The sequence below is a fragment of the Ostrea edulis genome, chromosome 10 (assembly GCF_947568905.1).
Source record: "Ostrea edulis chromosome 10, xbOstEdul1.1, whole genome shotgun sequence".
In the NCBI taxonomy this organism is placed as follows: domain Eukaryota; kingdom Metazoa; phylum Mollusca; class Bivalvia; order Ostreida; family Ostreidae; genus Ostrea; species Ostrea edulis.
Window position 1 is genome coordinate 32,417,844 of NC_079173.1, and position 18,575 is coordinate 32,436,418.

General features: G+C 34.9%; 2 protein-coding genes across 3 annotated transcripts in view; one reads left to right on the forward strand and one right to left on the reverse strand.

Moving 5' to 3' along the window:
• Positions 1-18,575, reverse strand: part of LOC125665806 (uncharacterized) — a 247,148-nt gene that overhangs the window by 6,896 nt on the left and 221,677 nt on the right. The window lies entirely within an intron of this gene.
• LOC125665805 (interferon alpha-inducible protein 27-like protein 2B) lies at positions 6,647-16,996 on the forward strand. 2 transcript variants are annotated; one of them, XM_048898685.2, is made up of 4 exons: positions 6,647-6,751; positions 9,506-9,652; positions 13,062-13,198; positions 13,539-16,996. In XM_048898685.2, exons 1-4 carry the CDS (start codon positions 6,679-6,681, stop codon positions 13,689-13,691), a joined length of 510 nt encoding a protein of 169 aa, XP_048754642.2. In that variant the 5' UTR covers positions 6,647-6,678; the 3' UTR covers positions 13,692-16,996. The 2 variants fall into 2 exon arrangements, with proteins under 2 accessions (XP_048754642.2, XP_056006967.1); XM_056150992.1 differs by having other exon boundaries at positions 13,062-16,996.

Genomic DNA, 18,575 nt, shown 5'->3' on the forward strand with positions numbered 1-18,575 from the left:
ATTTTGAGGTCGCATGGCCAAAGGTCAACTGTCAAACTGGACATAGGAAGACAAAGTACGCTCAATATCGTGAAACCCCTTTGCTTAAGAGACATCAAACTTGGTACACCGGTACATTTTCAGGAGAAGATGACCCCTATTGATTTTGATGTCAAATGGTCAAACTGTACAAAGGAAAACAAAAGTCCGCTCAATATCTTAGGAACCTTTTGCTTGACAGACATCAAACTTGGTACACTGGTACATCCGAAGGAGTATATGACCCCTATTGAATTTGAGGTCACCTGGGCAGAGGTCAAGGGTCGAATTGGACAATATCCGCCTAACATATAAAAAGTTATGATTACCTGCTATTTAAAGCAGCACTACCAAATACTAAAATACCAAATACTAAAATCATTAAAATTCCTGACTGCAACTCTAGCAAATAACCCTCGCTGTAACCCTAACTGTAACCTTAAGTAGTAACCCTAACTGTAACCCGAACAAGTAACCCTAGCTGTATCGCTTACCAGTAACTCTAAGCAGTAACCCTAACCAGTAACTCTAGCTGTAACCCTAACCAGTAACTCTAGCTGTAACCCTAACCAGTAACTCTAGCTATAACCCTAACCAGTAACTCTAACTGGAACCCTATCCCTAACCGTGGCTCCAACCCCAATCCCTAGATGTAATCTCAAATATCCTCAAGTGTCTTCCTAACTGTAACTCCAAGTGCCATCCCAGCTGTAACACTAACTGCAGCCCTAACCAGTAACCAAACGCGAATTAAGGGACTCAACAGTCACTTCAGTTCTAATATCTAATTAATTTTTCGGTATCGAATCAGACAACATTGTTGATACAAGGTTTAAAGAATTATCTTTACAAAAAAGATTAATAGAATGCTAGCGCCTTATCTACCATTAAGGATGTATACTACACCAGAGAAATTTGATGTAGATGAAAAGTGTAGGATCTGTACAAAAATATTTTGAATTGGAAAATTTGAAAGTTTACTTTATTTTGTCAAAAAATACAGTTTTAGTAGAAGGTAATCTGAAAAAAATTTAAAACCCCTGCTGGACTCGAACCTGCGACCTACAGTTCAGCAGTCAGTATTCTAACCTACTGAGCTACTCGGCTAAGTATTTAAATGGAAAAGGAAAAGTCAAATATTGCTGATATCCATTTTTTCATCCATGTTTTTAAAGGAAGTCAGCCATTAAGGCGATGTAGAGTACTACCTTAATAATTGTTTTAAAAGAGGGAGAGGGGCTCAAGTTGCGCTATTTATACCTTTATAATTAGCAATAATATTCTGATGAAAGGGAGGGGAGGGGGGGGGGGGTTCCGACCCCTGGACCCCCTACCTTTCCTCTGGATCCGTCACTATATCGGTGATATTTGCAAAGTTATGATCAAAGAACGATAACTCGTACATGTGTTGATTTCGCAATTTAAGAAAAAAAATGGCAGCGACTGGCATGCTGTTGGTGTCTCTGTGTTTGGTACTGATCACTGGGGGCTATTTCATCAATTAAAATAGTTTGTACCATATGGATTGGTTTCTTTTAAGATGTACCATATAACAGAAGTGTGTGACATCACAATATATACACTTATAGCATGTTGCTCTAAAGTTTTCTTGTTGATATAAATGAAAGAAATTACATAATGAAAGAAATTACATCTACAGAAGTTTAGAGGTATTTGATACTGAAGATATTAGGGAAGAATGCTGAATTAAATACTGTTTTATAATAAGGTCTTTTATACTGTATAATAAGGTCAATTATATTTCATGTATATCTTTGTCTTCTGTCAATATTGGTGTACATTCTCTTTACTTGTACAGGTCCCGTTTATTGCAGGCGTAGAAGGAGCCGCCGCCACCACGAAAGCTGGAGTTGGTGCTACCGTGGCGACAGCAACACGCGCAGTCTTTTCATTCTTCTCAAATTGTGAACCGGAGTAAGCTCTGTTCTACAGGAAAAAGAGACGCCCTCGAGCTAAATGTTTTTACGACCAACCACTATCAATCTGTATTTGTTTTTGCTTTCAGTTAAGGTAAGGTTTGCAACAACAGGGAGATAACTCTTGATATACCTCAGTGCACTTCGCGCTTTATGATGTAATAATGAAAAAATGTGTCACGTCATTGTTGATTCGAGGGAAAATGTCGTAGTATTTACTTGTTATCTACTACCGCTTTCAAGTGTCAAGCGGTGTATGTGTAACCCTCTGTGACAAAATAATAATGTTTTTCAAATGATCATTTATAAATTATTTTTGATATTATAAAAGTCAACAAAATTTAAATGGAAATTAACCGTAGCGCATATTACATATATATATATATATATATATATATATATATATATATATATATGTAGTATGCGCTACGGTTAATTTCCATTTAAATTTTGTTGTGATCATGTAATCTCTGCAAATCTTGCAAGGGAAAGTAGGATTTATTTTGATGCTGTTATAATCGATCATTGTTTGTGAATAGTATCCTCAAAGACAAAGTTCGACATTAACGAAGCTAGGAATTTTTATGACATTCACAATCATTTTTAAAAATAAACCTGACAATGCTCTCTAATTACATGCACTTCATATTTTAATGCTATGACATCTACTTGCGCTGATAGAGCGATTTATCGCATGAACTTTGAAATGCGACTGATATGATCTTGTAAAAATAAAAAAGGGTTTTTCTCTAGTACATCTTGAAATAATCTTATTTTTGTCTGAGGAACATTTGCATAACGTCGACATAAAACAGATTTATTAGTGTTATTACGTTACAACAACTCCCTCCCCCCGTCAGATCTACCACTGACCGTGCTTCATATTGTCACGAAGGTTACAGTTGTATGTTCAACTATGTAAACAAACATCAAGCAATGAAACAAGGAGAGGGAAATTATTTCAAAGATGTACTACATACAGGTTCGGGCTAATGTAACACGGAATTTATGACGAAGCAGGACCGTGAAATCCCGCCGGGATATTGAAAATATTGTATTATATTGAATTTAGAAAGAAAAAAAAACCCTCAACATCTTAATTTCTAATAAATGTGATACTACAATACTTGACAAATAAATATAAATATCACTTTGGGGCTGGAATTGTGTCTTATTCATGAAAATGCTCAATGCACTCTTCAAACGTTGTACAATTATAAAACAAAGTGACAAATCGCATAAATGAAATAATTCTTTTTAATATGTTATCATGGAAACAAAGTCCGGTGGGTAGTAATTCTATATGCTTTCTTAAATATTTATGGTCCAAATATTATGTTTAAAGTAAAACTTTTCTGACGTAGACCTTGTAAAGCTGCTCAATATACTTTTTTTGTTGCCATGGCAACCAATTAAAATTTTATTCAAGATATAAAAAGTGCTATTTTTTGTGTTTTAAAATAACATTTTTCTACCAATTAGTATAATCTTATAGATAATACTCTTTCTAAAAATTCTACCAGCTTTTTACCCCATAAGTTTGTCTCGTGTAGTTTTTATACCACTAGTATTCCCTTTTGTACAAAGATCCCGAAAATGTAAAACATCACAAAAATAAGCCCATCTGGTCAAAAAACGACACGGGCGATTTTTTTAAAATGTCAATTTTTAAAAGATAAATTCCTACTGAACATACTGATATGCAACATGACTTTGTTGGCTATATGTCAAAATGTCGCAAACCCTACCTTAATATAAAAATGTATGTACGTCTCTTCTGTTAATTGTGATAAAATCAAATGTTAAGTGTTCCTCTTGTCTATCATTTGAAAGTCAGATTAAAAGATGTTCACCTTTCTTTTTCTCTTCGTTTGTTACATATGAAATATTGTTTGTTATCTCCACCTTTTTCGATGAGGCATGAAATTGTAAAAACAGCCATGTGGACGTTTACTGTACAAATAATACTAGCATACTTTTGTCAAAATATTTAAATATTTAACACATGATGAATGACCAATTTAAAACAGGTTTTGAAAAAAGCATAACTGTAATATTGTTTTTTCCATTCCATACATACAATATACCGGTATACAACGACATCCTATTTATTAAGAAATTAGTTCATGAAATAAATTTAAAAAAAAAAATATTCATTATCTTGACCGGTAATAAGAAAAATATCATCAATGTCTCTTCTAAGTTTCACCTAAATATATTTGAAAGACACAACATGGTAGAATGAAATACCTTGGATATTTCAAAAATGGAACACTGAAGGGTAAGGGAATCTAACACAGCATTGTCAACCTTCTTCGTTTCACAAAGTCATTTTAAAAGTCTGAAATATGCCTGTAAGCTCAGAAGGACAACAGTGCATGAATATGAGTTCCATGTTCCTTTTTAGCTCACCTGAGCCAAAGGTTTAAGTGAGCATTACCATCACATTTTGTCCGTCTGTAAATTTTTATGCACAACCGTTCAAACAAGAGAGACATATTCTTTTGCACTTGTCGGTCGGTCGGTCTCGGTTGGTCGATAGACCACATGTTATCTTTGCAACCATTCACTTGATTGTAATGATATTTCATATGTGGGTTGGTTATGAGTAGAAGAAGACCCCCTTTTTTCGAGATATCAGGACCTCTACTGGCTTTTTATTTTTTTTGGTTTGAACTGAATGCCAATTAAGGATTATTTTATGTTTAGAAAGGTTGTCTTTCTGTTCAAATTTTTAAACAATCAAATGCCAAATTACCTAAACGTGTTTAAATATTCAAGAGATATGAGCTGCCGTCAAACCAGGTCAAACCAGGTCGCATGGTAGCCAGTATATATTATATTTACCACGAGCTAAAACTGAAAATTTTAAAAGTTTATACAACTACTCTTCTGCATTCCTTTGGAGCAAACTGTCTCAATATGTTCGAAAGTCTGGTTCGGTTGGCATTTTTAAAGCTGTGTACTTGATGGAATATTTTAATAGAAGTAGCACTTATAATTAAACATCGTGCTTTCCTCTTTATGTTCAGGTGAGCCAAATAATGTAGTCGTGATATCGCACTGTGTGTGCGTAGATCTTTTGCTATTTTTCTTCTTCTTTCCATTTACATGTATATATCATGTATTCATTTTTAGATGATAGTTTTATTACCAATTAGGTGTGTCTTATGCTATGTTTTCCTCCTTTCCTTTTATATCGTATTCATATTTAAATACTAATTTTAGATGTTAATTTTATCTGTGTGTATATCTTTTAATGCAGGACCACAATGGAAACTAGCTATATGCTAATTTGTCTTATCCTAGATAAATAAAGGCTATCATTATTATTGTTGTTACATAAATCTTGTTACTCTGGTACATGTACAAGAGAAGATGACCCTTACTGATTTTAAAGTCGCATGGTCAAATTGGACTTAGGAATATACTGATCACTCAATGTCTAGAGAACCCTTTGCTTGACAGACATCAAACTTGGTAAAGAGGTAGATCCCAAAGAGTAGATGACCCCTTTTGATTTTGAGGTCACATGGTCAAATGCCAAGGGTTAAACTGGATATAGGAATATACTGACCACTCAATATCTAGAGAACCCTTTGCTTGAGAGACATCAAACTAGGTACACTGGTTCATCTTAAGGAGAAGTTGACCTTTTTTGATTTTGAGGTCGCATGACCAAAGGTCAACTGTCAAACTGGACATAGGAAGACAAAGTACGCTCAATATCTTGAAAACCCTTTGCTTAAGAGACATCAAACTTGGTACACCGGTACATTCTCAGGAGAATATGACCCCTATTGATTTTGATGTCAAATGGTCAAACTGTGCAAAGGAAGAAATTGTCCGCTCAATATCTTAGGAACCCTTTGCTTGACAGACATCAAACTTGGGACACTGGTACATCCGAAGAAGTATATGACCCCTATTGATTTTGAGGTCACATGGTCAGAGGTCAAGGGTCGAACTGGACAATACCCGCTTAACATATAAAAAGTTATGATTACCTGCGATTTAAAACAGCACTACCAAATACTAAAATACCAAATACTAAAATTATTAAAATTCCTGACTGCAACTCTAGCAAGTAACCTTAAGTAGTAACCCTAACTGTAACCCTAACAAGTAACCCTAGCTGTAACGCTTACCAGTTACTCTAATCAGTAACCCTAACCAGTAAATCTAGCTCTAACCGTAACCAGTGACTCTAACTGGATCCCTAACCCTAACCGTGGCTCCATCCCCAATCCCTAGATGTAATTTCAAATATCCTCAAGTGTCTTCCTAACTGTAACTCCAAATGCCATCCCAGCTGTAACACTAACTGCAGCCCTAACCAGTAACCAAATACGAATTAAGGGACTCAACAGTCACTTCAGTTCTCCTAATATCTAATTAATTTTTCGGTATCGAATCAGACAACATTGTTTATACAAGATTTGAAGAATTATCTTTACAAAAAAGATTAATAGAATGCTAGCGCCTTATCTACCATTAATAATTGTTTTCAAAGAGGGGGAGGGGCTCAAATTGCGCTATTTATACCTTGATAATTAGCAATAATTTTCTGATGAAAGGGAGGGGAGGGGGGGGGGGGGGGGTTCCGACCCCTGGACCCCCTACCTTCCCTCTGCATCCGTCACTATATCGGTGATATTTGCCAAGTTATGATCAAAGAACGATAACTCGTACATGTGCTGATTTCGCAATTTAAGAAAAAAAAATGGCAACGACTGGCATGCTGTTGGTGTCTCTGTGTTTGGTACTGATCACTGGGGGCTCTGCCTTTTGTCCCAGTAAGTAAATTTACGTCCGTTGTTTACTTCATGTGTATGATATCAAATATAAGGAATTTTTTCAAGTGTCTCAAGTGATGAATATTTGATAAATAATTACTTTCACTTTCATTTGAATTTCATGGAAAAATATATCACTATTTTTAGGTCTGTTGGTGTTTGTGAAACAAATCAATTCTGATTCTTGTATTCGATCACTGGAAAAAATAGGTCATTGCCGCGCTATAGTACTGGTATCGAATCAGAGTAATGTTTTCTTTACGTTGCACAACGACGGAGGGTTTTGGGGGGTGGGTGGGTTATTTATTGTTTTGTTTTTTGATTTTGTTTTGATCACGGTTTTCTAAAGCAGTATTACCAGCTTACCGAAATTATTAATGATAACACACGAACCGAGGAACTCAGCATCTCTTATTTTCTCATTCATTTTGCAGTATCGAATAACCAACATTGTGGTATTTAAAAAAAAAATAATTAGAATTCTAGCGCCACATCTTTTATTTACTATGTAATTCGAGGTTACAATCTAACATTATTTAGAATTTATAGATGTTTAGAACCCGTATTGTCTGCAAGTTATGTTTGGGGCTGGTTACATTGCAATACATGGTAGAAATACCACGATGAATTTAAGGAATCTGGATATAATAAAATAAATAAAATATATATATTCTCAAATCAAGTAAACAATTTGCAGCATACATGCTTATGACTTTTTCATACAATGAAGTACATCTATATACATGTATTATTAAATATAAATAAATGTAATGTAGTTTACATGATATTTTTTCAGCTTGAAATTGTATATAGTATAGCGAAGTAAGAATGCACATACAGGACACACACCCCCCCCCCCCCCCATTTTTATTGGCAAAGACCATATCCTCATTTGATATGGGGATATACATGAACTATTATACCAGACTGGTGGCGGCTCACACGTTTAATGATTGGAAATTTTAAGCAGAAGAATTAGCGCCAAAATTGATATCGGGGTTTGAAGAGAACAATTTCACGATTTATGAGGATCGGGTTTAGAAAAGCAAAGTTCTTGTACTTTAACACCCACCTATTTTTTTTCATCGTGATTTTTCAATTTTCGCTGAAATATTCCAATTGATCGTACCTCTTACTACCTCACTTGTAGGATGTAACTCTGTCGGTTTCAAACAATGGATTTTTGTGAAATCCGTGGTAGGCTAAGTGCACACCTTTTCTTTTTCAAATTTGGATATATAAAGAAAGAACACGCATGATGGATTTACATGCTGTTTATAATTTTTGAAGGTACACAAAGCTAATACATGTCTCTCAAACAATTAGAAGGCGACCCTTTATCACAAAGAGAAATGTGATATAACATTTTGCAATTACCCAAGTTTTGTAAAAATAAATATGCATTGAAATCCAGCCAAGTCTTTGTAATAAGCAATATTTTTACCACTTGACTTTACGGAAACTGCATCGCTTGAGGTCGAATTCGACCCCGACACCAAGCGATACAATTACCTGTGAGCCAAGTAAGACAAAGGTGCAGTGTGTGCAGCATGCTGTTCTATATGAAGGAATTCTTTTAGTCGAGGATATATTGATCGATCGGAAAAACTGTATATAGGCTGCTGTTGTATTCCATGTCAAGTTCTAGATATGCTTAGGGGTGGGTGGATGTGTGTGTGGATTCAATAAAAAAAAAATTGATTATTTATACAAAGAAGATCAAAGGTGACTTCACAACATGCTTCTTTTTCTTCTCCTTTGAAATGTATTTTAAATGAGACACATTATAATCAAAAAATGGAAACGCGTCGTAGTAATGTTTTGATGAATCTTTTCAAATAATTTGTTCAGAGATTTTTTAGGGGGGAGGGGGGAGGTTAGAATGCACCGCTTGATTACTCCTTGTTACGGGTAAGCCCGTTGATCCGAAACCCCTCATAATACACTGTATATAAAACGTGATCGAACTCTGACCTAGATAAAACACTACCCACTCCACAAACGCCTAAATTTGAAAATAGATTATTTTAAAATAGTGTTACGTAGTCTACATGACGCTGTGCATTAAGTAATGTCATAATTTTATGAATGCCGAATTTCAAGTCAAAGGGCCTGAAAAAGCAGAGGTGTAACCGTATATTATGTCATAATTTTCGCGATTTCACCTGTTTATTTTTACTGGGACATCTACCGACCCAAGACACCCGAATAGTTTTCCACTATGGCAGCAGCGAAATTCAGACAAGTGGGACACATTTCGCATCTATTGTATGGAATTTCACATTAAAGCCCTGCTAATTGCTCACATTTCAATTAAGTTCTCTAAGTATCTATGTCTGGGTCTTTTATTCTGCAACAACATCGACTGCTAAGAAGACGTAGGTTTTTTGTTTTGTTTTTTCTTTTTTTATATCAGTACATTGTATAAAATTCAAATACCTTCTATCTACGATTTTGAACCCCTTCATGTGTATGTCCAACTACGCAATGACTACAGCACTTAAATCTGAAATACGATATAGACATCTACTGGGTTTTTTTTTTTAAAGGACTGCAATTCGTGGACCATGCATATATATCTGTTTCTAAGAGAAACTTAATTTTCTAGGTTTAAATAAACTGAAACAGATCTACAGTAAAATACTGTTATGCGAATCATAATTTTTCGTTATAAGTGTATTTTACTGTACATTCAGATGCGCATGTATATACTATGCGCATGTATACACTATACCTAAGACTCTATAATCACAGGGGATCCGGTGAATGGATTTTGGGATGAAGATAAATGGAATGAGCGCTGTATTCTGAGGTGTCATAGTGGATTTGAACCGTCGAGCTGCCACGTTCTCCGGTTTCAGCGAGAGAATTGGAACCACGATATCCCTACCTGCCAAACAGGTATATTTGTATACGTGTATAAACATTTTTGCGGGTATAGACAGGTAACGAGGAAGGAGGGGGGGGGGGGAAGAAGGAATTGGAATCGGGAGAGTATCATTGATGTTCAGTGAATTGGTAAAAATTAGTTACGAGCGATCCCTTGCCTAGTATACAGTGGATCCTCGTTAATCCGGACACTTTGGTTCCCAGCAAAATCGTCCAGATAATTGAATCGCATATTTTCTATCTTTACATAAGTAACCAATATGTGCCTACTTTATTGATGCATAGTGAATTAAACACATTCTATCCTTGGATTTGACCATTTGCATTAGTAAATAAATTATGACGATGTTAACATTTACATGTATTTCAAAGCACTAAAATTTAATTTACGTGTTCAGTGTATTTGCCTGTGCTTACATTGTACGTATATATGAACCCTACAAATAAATATACAAAACCGTGTACCGTATGCACTAAAACAAATAATGAAACACTTTATGTAACTATAAATAAATTAATCATTAGTAACTCACATAATCATTTACACTTCAAACATTTCATAACACTTTTGCTTCTTAAAGATGCCTGTAATTTCCATCTGACAGTGTCACGATTCACGGGTTCGGCGGTCTGTTAAAACAATCTTCATCGTCCAAAATTGATATAAAAATTTCGTGATTATCATGTCAGTTGACAACATTCTTTAACCAAAATTCAATCTGCCAGAGTTTATATTTCTTGTTCTATAATTATCCAAGACAATATCGGGAGAACAAAAATCATTTAAGTTCGTAATATCAAGACCGACTACTGCTTTGATCTAGCCACGCGCATCTATTATTTTCATGATGCGATAATAACGGAAGAAAACTCGGGTGAAACAAACATTACGGGTACATACAAAATGTAATTGTCATTTTCCTTAAAATGGTAATTTTCTCACTTCTACCCAGAGTTTAAAAATTCGAAAGCAATAAAGCTCTACAACATCGTAACAAGAATCAATCGTACACAGCTACATTCTACATGCGTGACATTCTAAACGTTAAAAACTTACTACATATACATGTACATGAACATATATGTATATTTCAGGCCAATCAACAATATAAAATCCAGAATCTAGAAGTATAATCTACACTCTTTAGATTTGCATAAGCCGATAATCAATTTACGAATCAGTACAATTGATATGTGTAGAATTTAAAAAAAATTATCATTACGGCATGATGTTTAATTTATTGATACTATTAGACTATAGAATAATATGCTACAGATTTATATACAAAATTCAACACTACATGCAATAAAATCTTATGTGCGAAAATTGGCAATACAATGTCTCGATCGGCACGTGCTATCTAACTGACATATCATCACACACCACCTAATTATAGGGAGGTGTTGACAGGGTACAGGTAATCGCTTCAATTAGACAGTTTGGCTTGTTTTCTTTATAATTTACGCCTTGCTAAAATTGTCCGACACAGACCTTCCCTAAACAAAATTACCGTCCGGATTAACGGTACAATTTTCAATGCATTATAACGTTTTGTAGTAAAAATCGACCGTCCGGATCCGGAACGCGAATTTCCGGATTAATGATGCAAAATAATGTATAAAAATTCCGTTCCCTAGAAAAATCGTCCGGAAGGTGAAGCGTCCGGATTAATGGCGTCCGGATTACTGAGGTTCCACTGTATATAAAAAACAGGGGTAAAAAATAAAGAAAAACATCCCACGTCCATTAACAGAAGATGGCAATTCGGTCTCTTATCAAATTTATTATTTGGTTTGAATTGAAATCATATTTTGTCTATAATTGTGAAAATTATATTGGATTCTGGTTTAAATCAGAATTTCTTTATAAGGACAGACGATATACAGCTAACCCCAACAAAACACAATTTAATACTTTACCAAATGCAGAAAGCAAACCTTACATTGCGTCTGCTCCACTAATTTGGATCTACCGAGCCCGACTCAGCATATTCGAACGATTCTGTCCGCCTCAGTAGATCCGAACGAGTCTGTAGGACTCAGCAGATCCGAACGAGTCTGCCCGACTCAGCAGATCCGAACAAGTCTGTCCGACTCAGCAGATCCGAACGAGTCTGCCCGACTCAGCAGATCCGAACGGGTCTGTCCGACTCAGCAGATCCGAACGGGTCTGTCCGACTCAGCAGATCCGAACGAGTCTGGTTTCTGAAGGTTCTTTGTATTCCAAATTCACGTTCGTTTATTCAGTCGTGAGTATATCAATTCATTTTCGTGGATAATTCAGGGTTTGACACTAAGGCACGTCCGACCGACCGAGTCTACTAAATGATAGGTCCGGTCGGGTAAAATGTCGATTTACTAGTCCGACTGGTCGTGTTGAAAAAATAAACAAGAAACTTTATTTTAAACCACAAGATATCTAATTTTTAACTTATAGCCATTTTTCGTTGTTGACACATGTGCGGGAATGTCTCGACTTCTCGTCCTCAAGGAAGGATGTTCTGAGAAAAAAAAGGAGTAGGTTGGGAAGAAACAAAGTAGGGCTTATGAAAAAGAAATTTTAAAAAAGCGGTTAAGGTCATTTTATTCTAACAAAAGACTAAAGAATTTCCGTGCCGAGTAGAATTTAAAGAAACAGTAAATGCGTTTGAAAATGAAAGCATCAAATTGAATGACAAGACTAAAGATGTTTTTAAGACAATTAAGTACGTTTTAGTTTAAACTTAACGTTTGTCATTTGAATTGAGTACTTAAATATGGAGAAACCATCAGGGTTTCTTTTCTCTGGAAAGTGTGTCAGGGCTAGTGGATGTAAGGTCAGGTCTAGTAAATATCATTTGAAGTAGCCCGACTGGTCTAGTGCTCAAGAAAGTAAATGTCAAACCCTGTAATTGTTAACATATAAATGAGTATACACTGTATATAAAAATCACTAAAATAACTGGCATCATGAGGAAAGGTCCCGTATTTTTCGACGTCACAATTCACAGAAAACGACGTTAAAGTTCGTGAAGTTGAAACGTCAAAATCGCGGCTTTGTTGGTTGTATTTTACTTACATTCTGGATGCATTAATTATATAAATAATCACATGGCAGTTCCAACATAGAATCTGTATATGCCCAAAAAGAATTCTAGTTAGATATTACATGTAATTAATTTCATTGAACGGGTAGAAATACCTGTGTTTGTTGATACATATGTAGTACAGTCAAAGTTGCAGTGCATATGTCAGTCTGATAAGATGTGGGGAGGGAGACGAGATCTGTCACCAATATCGTAGTCACTTTTTGATAGTAATTGTTATTACTCACAGGGAATACAAATACTGAAAGTCACTCTATCATGCGTAATGAATAAAATTCATACGAATGCTTCAATAATGAATATTCAAGTGGATTAAAAATTGCTTTCATTTTCAGCGTCGTTGGTGTCGGGGAAAACTCTCGTGGCCGTAGGGGCCGGAACAGCTGCCGTGGTAGCCCTTCCCGCAGTTTTAGCGGGGGCGGGGTTTACTGCCGCTGGGGTGGCAGCCGGAAGTCTAGCGGCGTGGATTCAGGTACTAATATTAATTTTCGATAGTATAAAAAATGGATGGGTGCTGAATGTTATTCACTATTGCTGTAAAGGTGGAAATATTTACGTAGTGGAGATCTTCGAATTTTACAAAATTCCATCAAATGATATATTTCAATCATATACAAAGTATGATTAAATAATGATTTTGCAAACACTGTGACGTCACCTGATGGTGGAGAAACCTTAATTCATAGACTTCCAGATATGATTTCGAGTTTTAGAAAAATTACATCAATATTCAATATCATGCTATCAAATACATTTCATGTATATCTTTGTCTTCTCTCAATATTTGGTGTACTTTCTCTTTACCTGAACAGGCCCCGTTTACTGCCGCTGGTGGTTGGTTTGCCGCGGCACAGAGCGCAGGCGTTGTAGGAGCCGCCGCCACCACGAAAGCTGGAGTTGGTGCTACCGTGGCGACAGCAACACGCGCAGTCTCTTCATTCTTCTCAAATTGTGAACCGGAGTAAGCCCTGTTCTACAGGAATAAGAGACGTTCTCGGGCTAAATGTGTTTTACGACCAACCACTATCAATCTGTGTTTGTTTTTATTTTCAGTTAATATAAAAATGTCTGTACGTCTCTTCTGTTAAGGTAGCTATTGATAGCTAGCCCAAAAAAAAAACGCTCATTGAATTTTTTTCAATTTTACTTATTTTAACATTTTGACTTTATCCTAAAACATATAAAAAAATCAACAAAAGTAATCAGGTTAATTTTCGAGGAAAGCGAGATTGAAATCACCTCTTTTGCAGCCCCAAAAGGCAAAAAATGCTAAAATTGAGCAAATTAACACAAAAGCCAATAAAAATTTTATTGACACCAGAAATATTGTTTGTCATATATAGTTATGTAAATTAAACACAAACAGATAAAAAATCAACATGAATTAGATTTTCAAAATGCATCTAAGGAAAACATTGGCATGATTCGACTTGGCAATTGGCCAAATTTACCCTAAATATGGCGTTTCTCAAATACTATCACGCATACATTTTTTGACAACAACAAAATTCTACTCATAAAATTTCTGATTTTATTTCATTTTTACAATAAGTCAAGTAGTATCTAAAATATTGAATAGAAAAAAATATACCAAATGAGGTTTAATCTGAAACTATGTCAGATTTTGTAACCCTACCCCCTCCCTTCTAGAAATGAATTTTAAGAGATACAGTCAGCAGAGATAAGCTATTGACCTTAAATGATTAAGCATTCCCAAATTACCATATTGAGCATTCAAACTCACAATACTAGAAGTTTCTATGAGCCATTTAAGAATGATATATAGTGTGTGCTATTGCAGTTTACCTTTTTGCACTCACAATGATTGCCTAAATATTTAGTTATTTTTCATACAATTTCTTGTAATAACTAGACCAAATCTATTACCTATACATATTTTTTGATAGAAATTTATATCACTATACAGTATAATACACCAAATATGTTTAAATAACCATTTCATATTTCAATAAATAATTAATATCAATGGAAAGAGACCCATGGACTGCCCATGGATCACTACAATTAAGTCCATCTGAGTCATCTTACCCTCACAGATAGGTGTGTCTTTCATAAGTTTAAGATTTCTAATTGTAGTTTCACATGGAACTATTGGATAACTGAGAATGCATGTACATGTATATTGCATTAACTAACGGAAGTTTTCCCCAGGTGAAGGTCTATGTTCACTGTATGTATAGGGGGGGGGGGGATGAATTAGTTCCATTATGAAACTTTTCTAAAAAATTTATATACATTAATGTATCTATGATGTATGTTTCAACTAAATTTTGAATTACAAGGAAAATTCAAACACATTGATTGAAGTAATAAAATTTATATTCTATCATGTGCACATTTTTTACTAATATATCTAAGAAAAAATAATCAACATTGAAATTTCCTTTACATCTATGCAATATTATTGTCTTTCAAAAGGCATGTACTTGTAATATACGAGTACATGACATGTACTTATTTTCCCTTAAATTCACAATTTAGTTTAAAGTATGTTGTATAACATCCACTGCTCTGAGCTCATATAAGTGAATTAAATTAATGTTTTTCATCCAGTCCCAAATTTTGCAGTAGTTCTTTAATCTTCGGAACTTGATCAAACATTTTTAAATTTGTGGAGTTGTGGGGGTCCAGGGGATATGTCATCATCATTGTAAATGGAGTACCTGTTCAAAATATAGATAAATATATTTAAATATAGCAAAAAAGATGAATATCTGATATACTCAGAATTGTCTTTACAAATGTTTATCAAAAAAAAATATAGTACCTCTCTTGCTGTTATACTTGTTGACTCGAAATCCACTTCAACCTGCACTGGTCCTATCTAACCTCCCTCGGTCTTCAGGCTGATGCCTAGAAAAAAGATCATCATAATTGATATTTGCACCGTTAGGTCTATATTATACCATTGAGTAATTAGATTGCGTCATACAATGTGAATTTTAAAACTGTGTCTCAACACATATTCAGTTAAAATTTAAATACTGATGTTTCAAAATTATAAATTGCAATGAGATGACATGTATATATGTTTTCATAAACTGCCATAGACTTATCATATCTGTTTTATTTACAAAATGTGGGTCAAGAGAAGGGCATACGTGTAGTATACATATCTTACTTATACATACAATGCATACATTTGCCTATGAGAGGGCATATGCAGACTTGTGATTAATTTACATTATTTAAAAAGGTTTTGCCAACCTACATGTTTGTGTGAAACAAAAAACTTCAGGTTTGATATATTTCTTAGGTCACTGAAATTTCAAAGTAATAATATATGTATACTATAGTCTAGGGAATTATAATTCAACACATGCCCCCCCCCCCTTCCACTTTTTATCCGGTTCCCTCATACCCCTAGATAGTAGGTCTATACAGATATTTGTTTTTCATTACTTTTATACATGTAGTTCAAGGTATGTTATTTTCGTAACAGTTATTTTCATAACGATATTATTATTTTCTTAATAAAAGAGTTGTGAGAGCCCATGTTTACAAATGTGGTATACATTTACATGACATCCGTTCGTTTACAATCACTGGCACAGGTGGGAGTTATATTTTATGCACATATGGAATACATATATACATACAAAATAATACATCTACTGTATGTCGTGTGTTTAAACTTACAGATGTTATTATAAATCGCGTTGTGAAATAGCAGAGGAAATGTGAGTTGAACTTTTGAATACAAATTTATGGCATTTTTTTTCAATCACCAAACGAAACTATGATTTCGTTGTCCAACTTGAATGCATCCACCAACTTCCTCTTCTTGCAAGAAACTTTGTTAGGTCTCTCAATGACTGTATAAACAGTATTTAATCTCTCAGCATGCAGCACTCGGACATTACGATGCATCAATCAACAACTTTGTTTACGTAGCGCATCTATGTACATGGATTGGTGGTTGGTTTAACATTTCGATTAGCAAAAAGTTTCACACAGATGAAACATTTGATCTACCATTATTACAGACATTGACGTATACTTATGTGGTATGTGCATATTTTCTGTAGGCGAGTCAGTCACAGCAACAAAACACTTTCGGAACCCCTTTTTGTTTTTCGACTATTCTATGACGGAGTAAGGAATTCCGGAAAATGAATTCACGTGAAAATACACAATTTTTACTGATCACGTGGTTGCTATCCGTCGCTACCTTAATTGCTATAAAATCACATGTTAAGTGTTCCTCTGGTCTATCATTTGAAATCAGATTAAAAGATATTTACCTTTCTTTTTCTCTTTATTTGATATACTGTTGGTTATCCTCACCTTCTTCGTTGAGGCATCAAATTATAAAAGCAGCCATGTGGACGTTTACTGTACCAATATTGATAATGATACTAGCATACTTTTGTCAAAATATTCAACATAATATGATGAATGACCAATTTAAAACATATTTTGGAATAAAAATATATTTGTAATATTCTTTTTCCAGAACATACATACAATGTACCTGTATACAATAAAGTACTCCTTATCAAGAATTTTAAATGATTTAAAAAATAAATAATTTTCTTGACCTGTGATAAGAAAAATCACATCCATGTTTCCTCTAAGTTTCACATATCAACATTTGAATGACACAGCATGGTAGAATGATAGCCTTAGATATTTGGAAAATGGAAGGGTAACAAGAGTTTTAACACCATTGTCCACATTCTTAGTTTCACAAAGTCATTTTAAACGTCTGAAATATCCCTATAAGCGTAGGAGGATAACAGTGCGTGAATATGAGTTCCTGTTCCTATTTAGCTCACCTGACCCAAAGGTTTAAGTGAGCTTTACTGATCACATTTTGCCGTCTGTAAATGTTTATGCCCCCTTTCGAAGAAGAGGGGCATATTGCGTTGCACCTATCGGTAGGTCTTTCGGTCGGTCGGTAGACCACATGTTGTCTGCTCAATATCTTGAGAACCATTCACTTGATTGTAATATCAATTGCATATGTGGGTAGGTTATAAATAGAAGAGGGTCCATATAGTTTTTCAGGTCAAAAGGTCAAAGACCAAGGGACAATCTACTCTAGATATAGGAAGATACCGTCCGCTCAATGTCTTGAGAACTCTTTGCTTGACAAACATCATACTTGGTACACTGGTATATCCTAAGGAGTAGATGACCCCTATTGTTTTTTAGGTCACATGGTCAAAGGTCAAGAGTCAAACTGGATATAGGAATATACTGACCACTCAAGGTCTAGAGAATCCTTTCCTTGATAGACATCAAAGTTGGTACACTGATACATCTTCTGGAAAAGATGATGCCAATTGATTTTGAGGTCACATGGTCAAACGTCAAGGGTCAAACTGGAAATAGGAAGACAATGTCCGCTCAATATCATGAGAACCCTTTGCTTTACAGACATCAAACTTGGTACACTGGTACATCTGCAAGAGAAGATGACCCCTATTGATTTTGTGGTCACATGGTCAAAGGTCAAGGATTAAACTGGACATAGTAATATATTGTCTCCTATATTTTAAGAATTATTTGCTTTAGTGACACCAAACTTGGTACACTGGTACAACATAAGGAGTACATGGCCTATATTGATTCTGTGGTTACATGGTCAATTCACACCTGACATAGGAAGATATTGTCTGCTCAATATTTTGAATTGGTGATACTACTATCAATTAAATGATGTATGTGTATAACCCCTTCTAATTTTGCACCATAGGGGGCATATGTGTTTTACAAATATCTCTTGTTATAATTTTCACTTCTCCGTCACTTCTGGGCCAACTTTAAACTTTGCCGTCTTTAGGTGAAGAAGATTCAAGTTTTTTAGAATTAAGGAGCATGTT

What these genes read in the sequence shown, in the direction of transcription:
- LOC125665805 (XM_056150992.1), top strand. Translation starts at nt 6,679, where the DNA reads ATGGCAACGACTGGCATGCTGTTGGTGTCTCTGTGTTTGGTACTGATC. An exon ending in GGGCTCTGCCTTTTGTCCCA is followed by an intron (nt 6,752 to 9,505) that starts GTAAGTAAATTT and finishes CTATAATCACAG; the next exon opens with GGGATCCGGTGAATGGATTT. An exon ending in TATCCCTACCTGCCAAACAG is followed by an intron (nt 9,653 to 13,061) that starts GTATATTTGTAT and finishes TTTCATTTTCAG; the next exon opens with CGTCGTTGGTGTCGGGGAAA.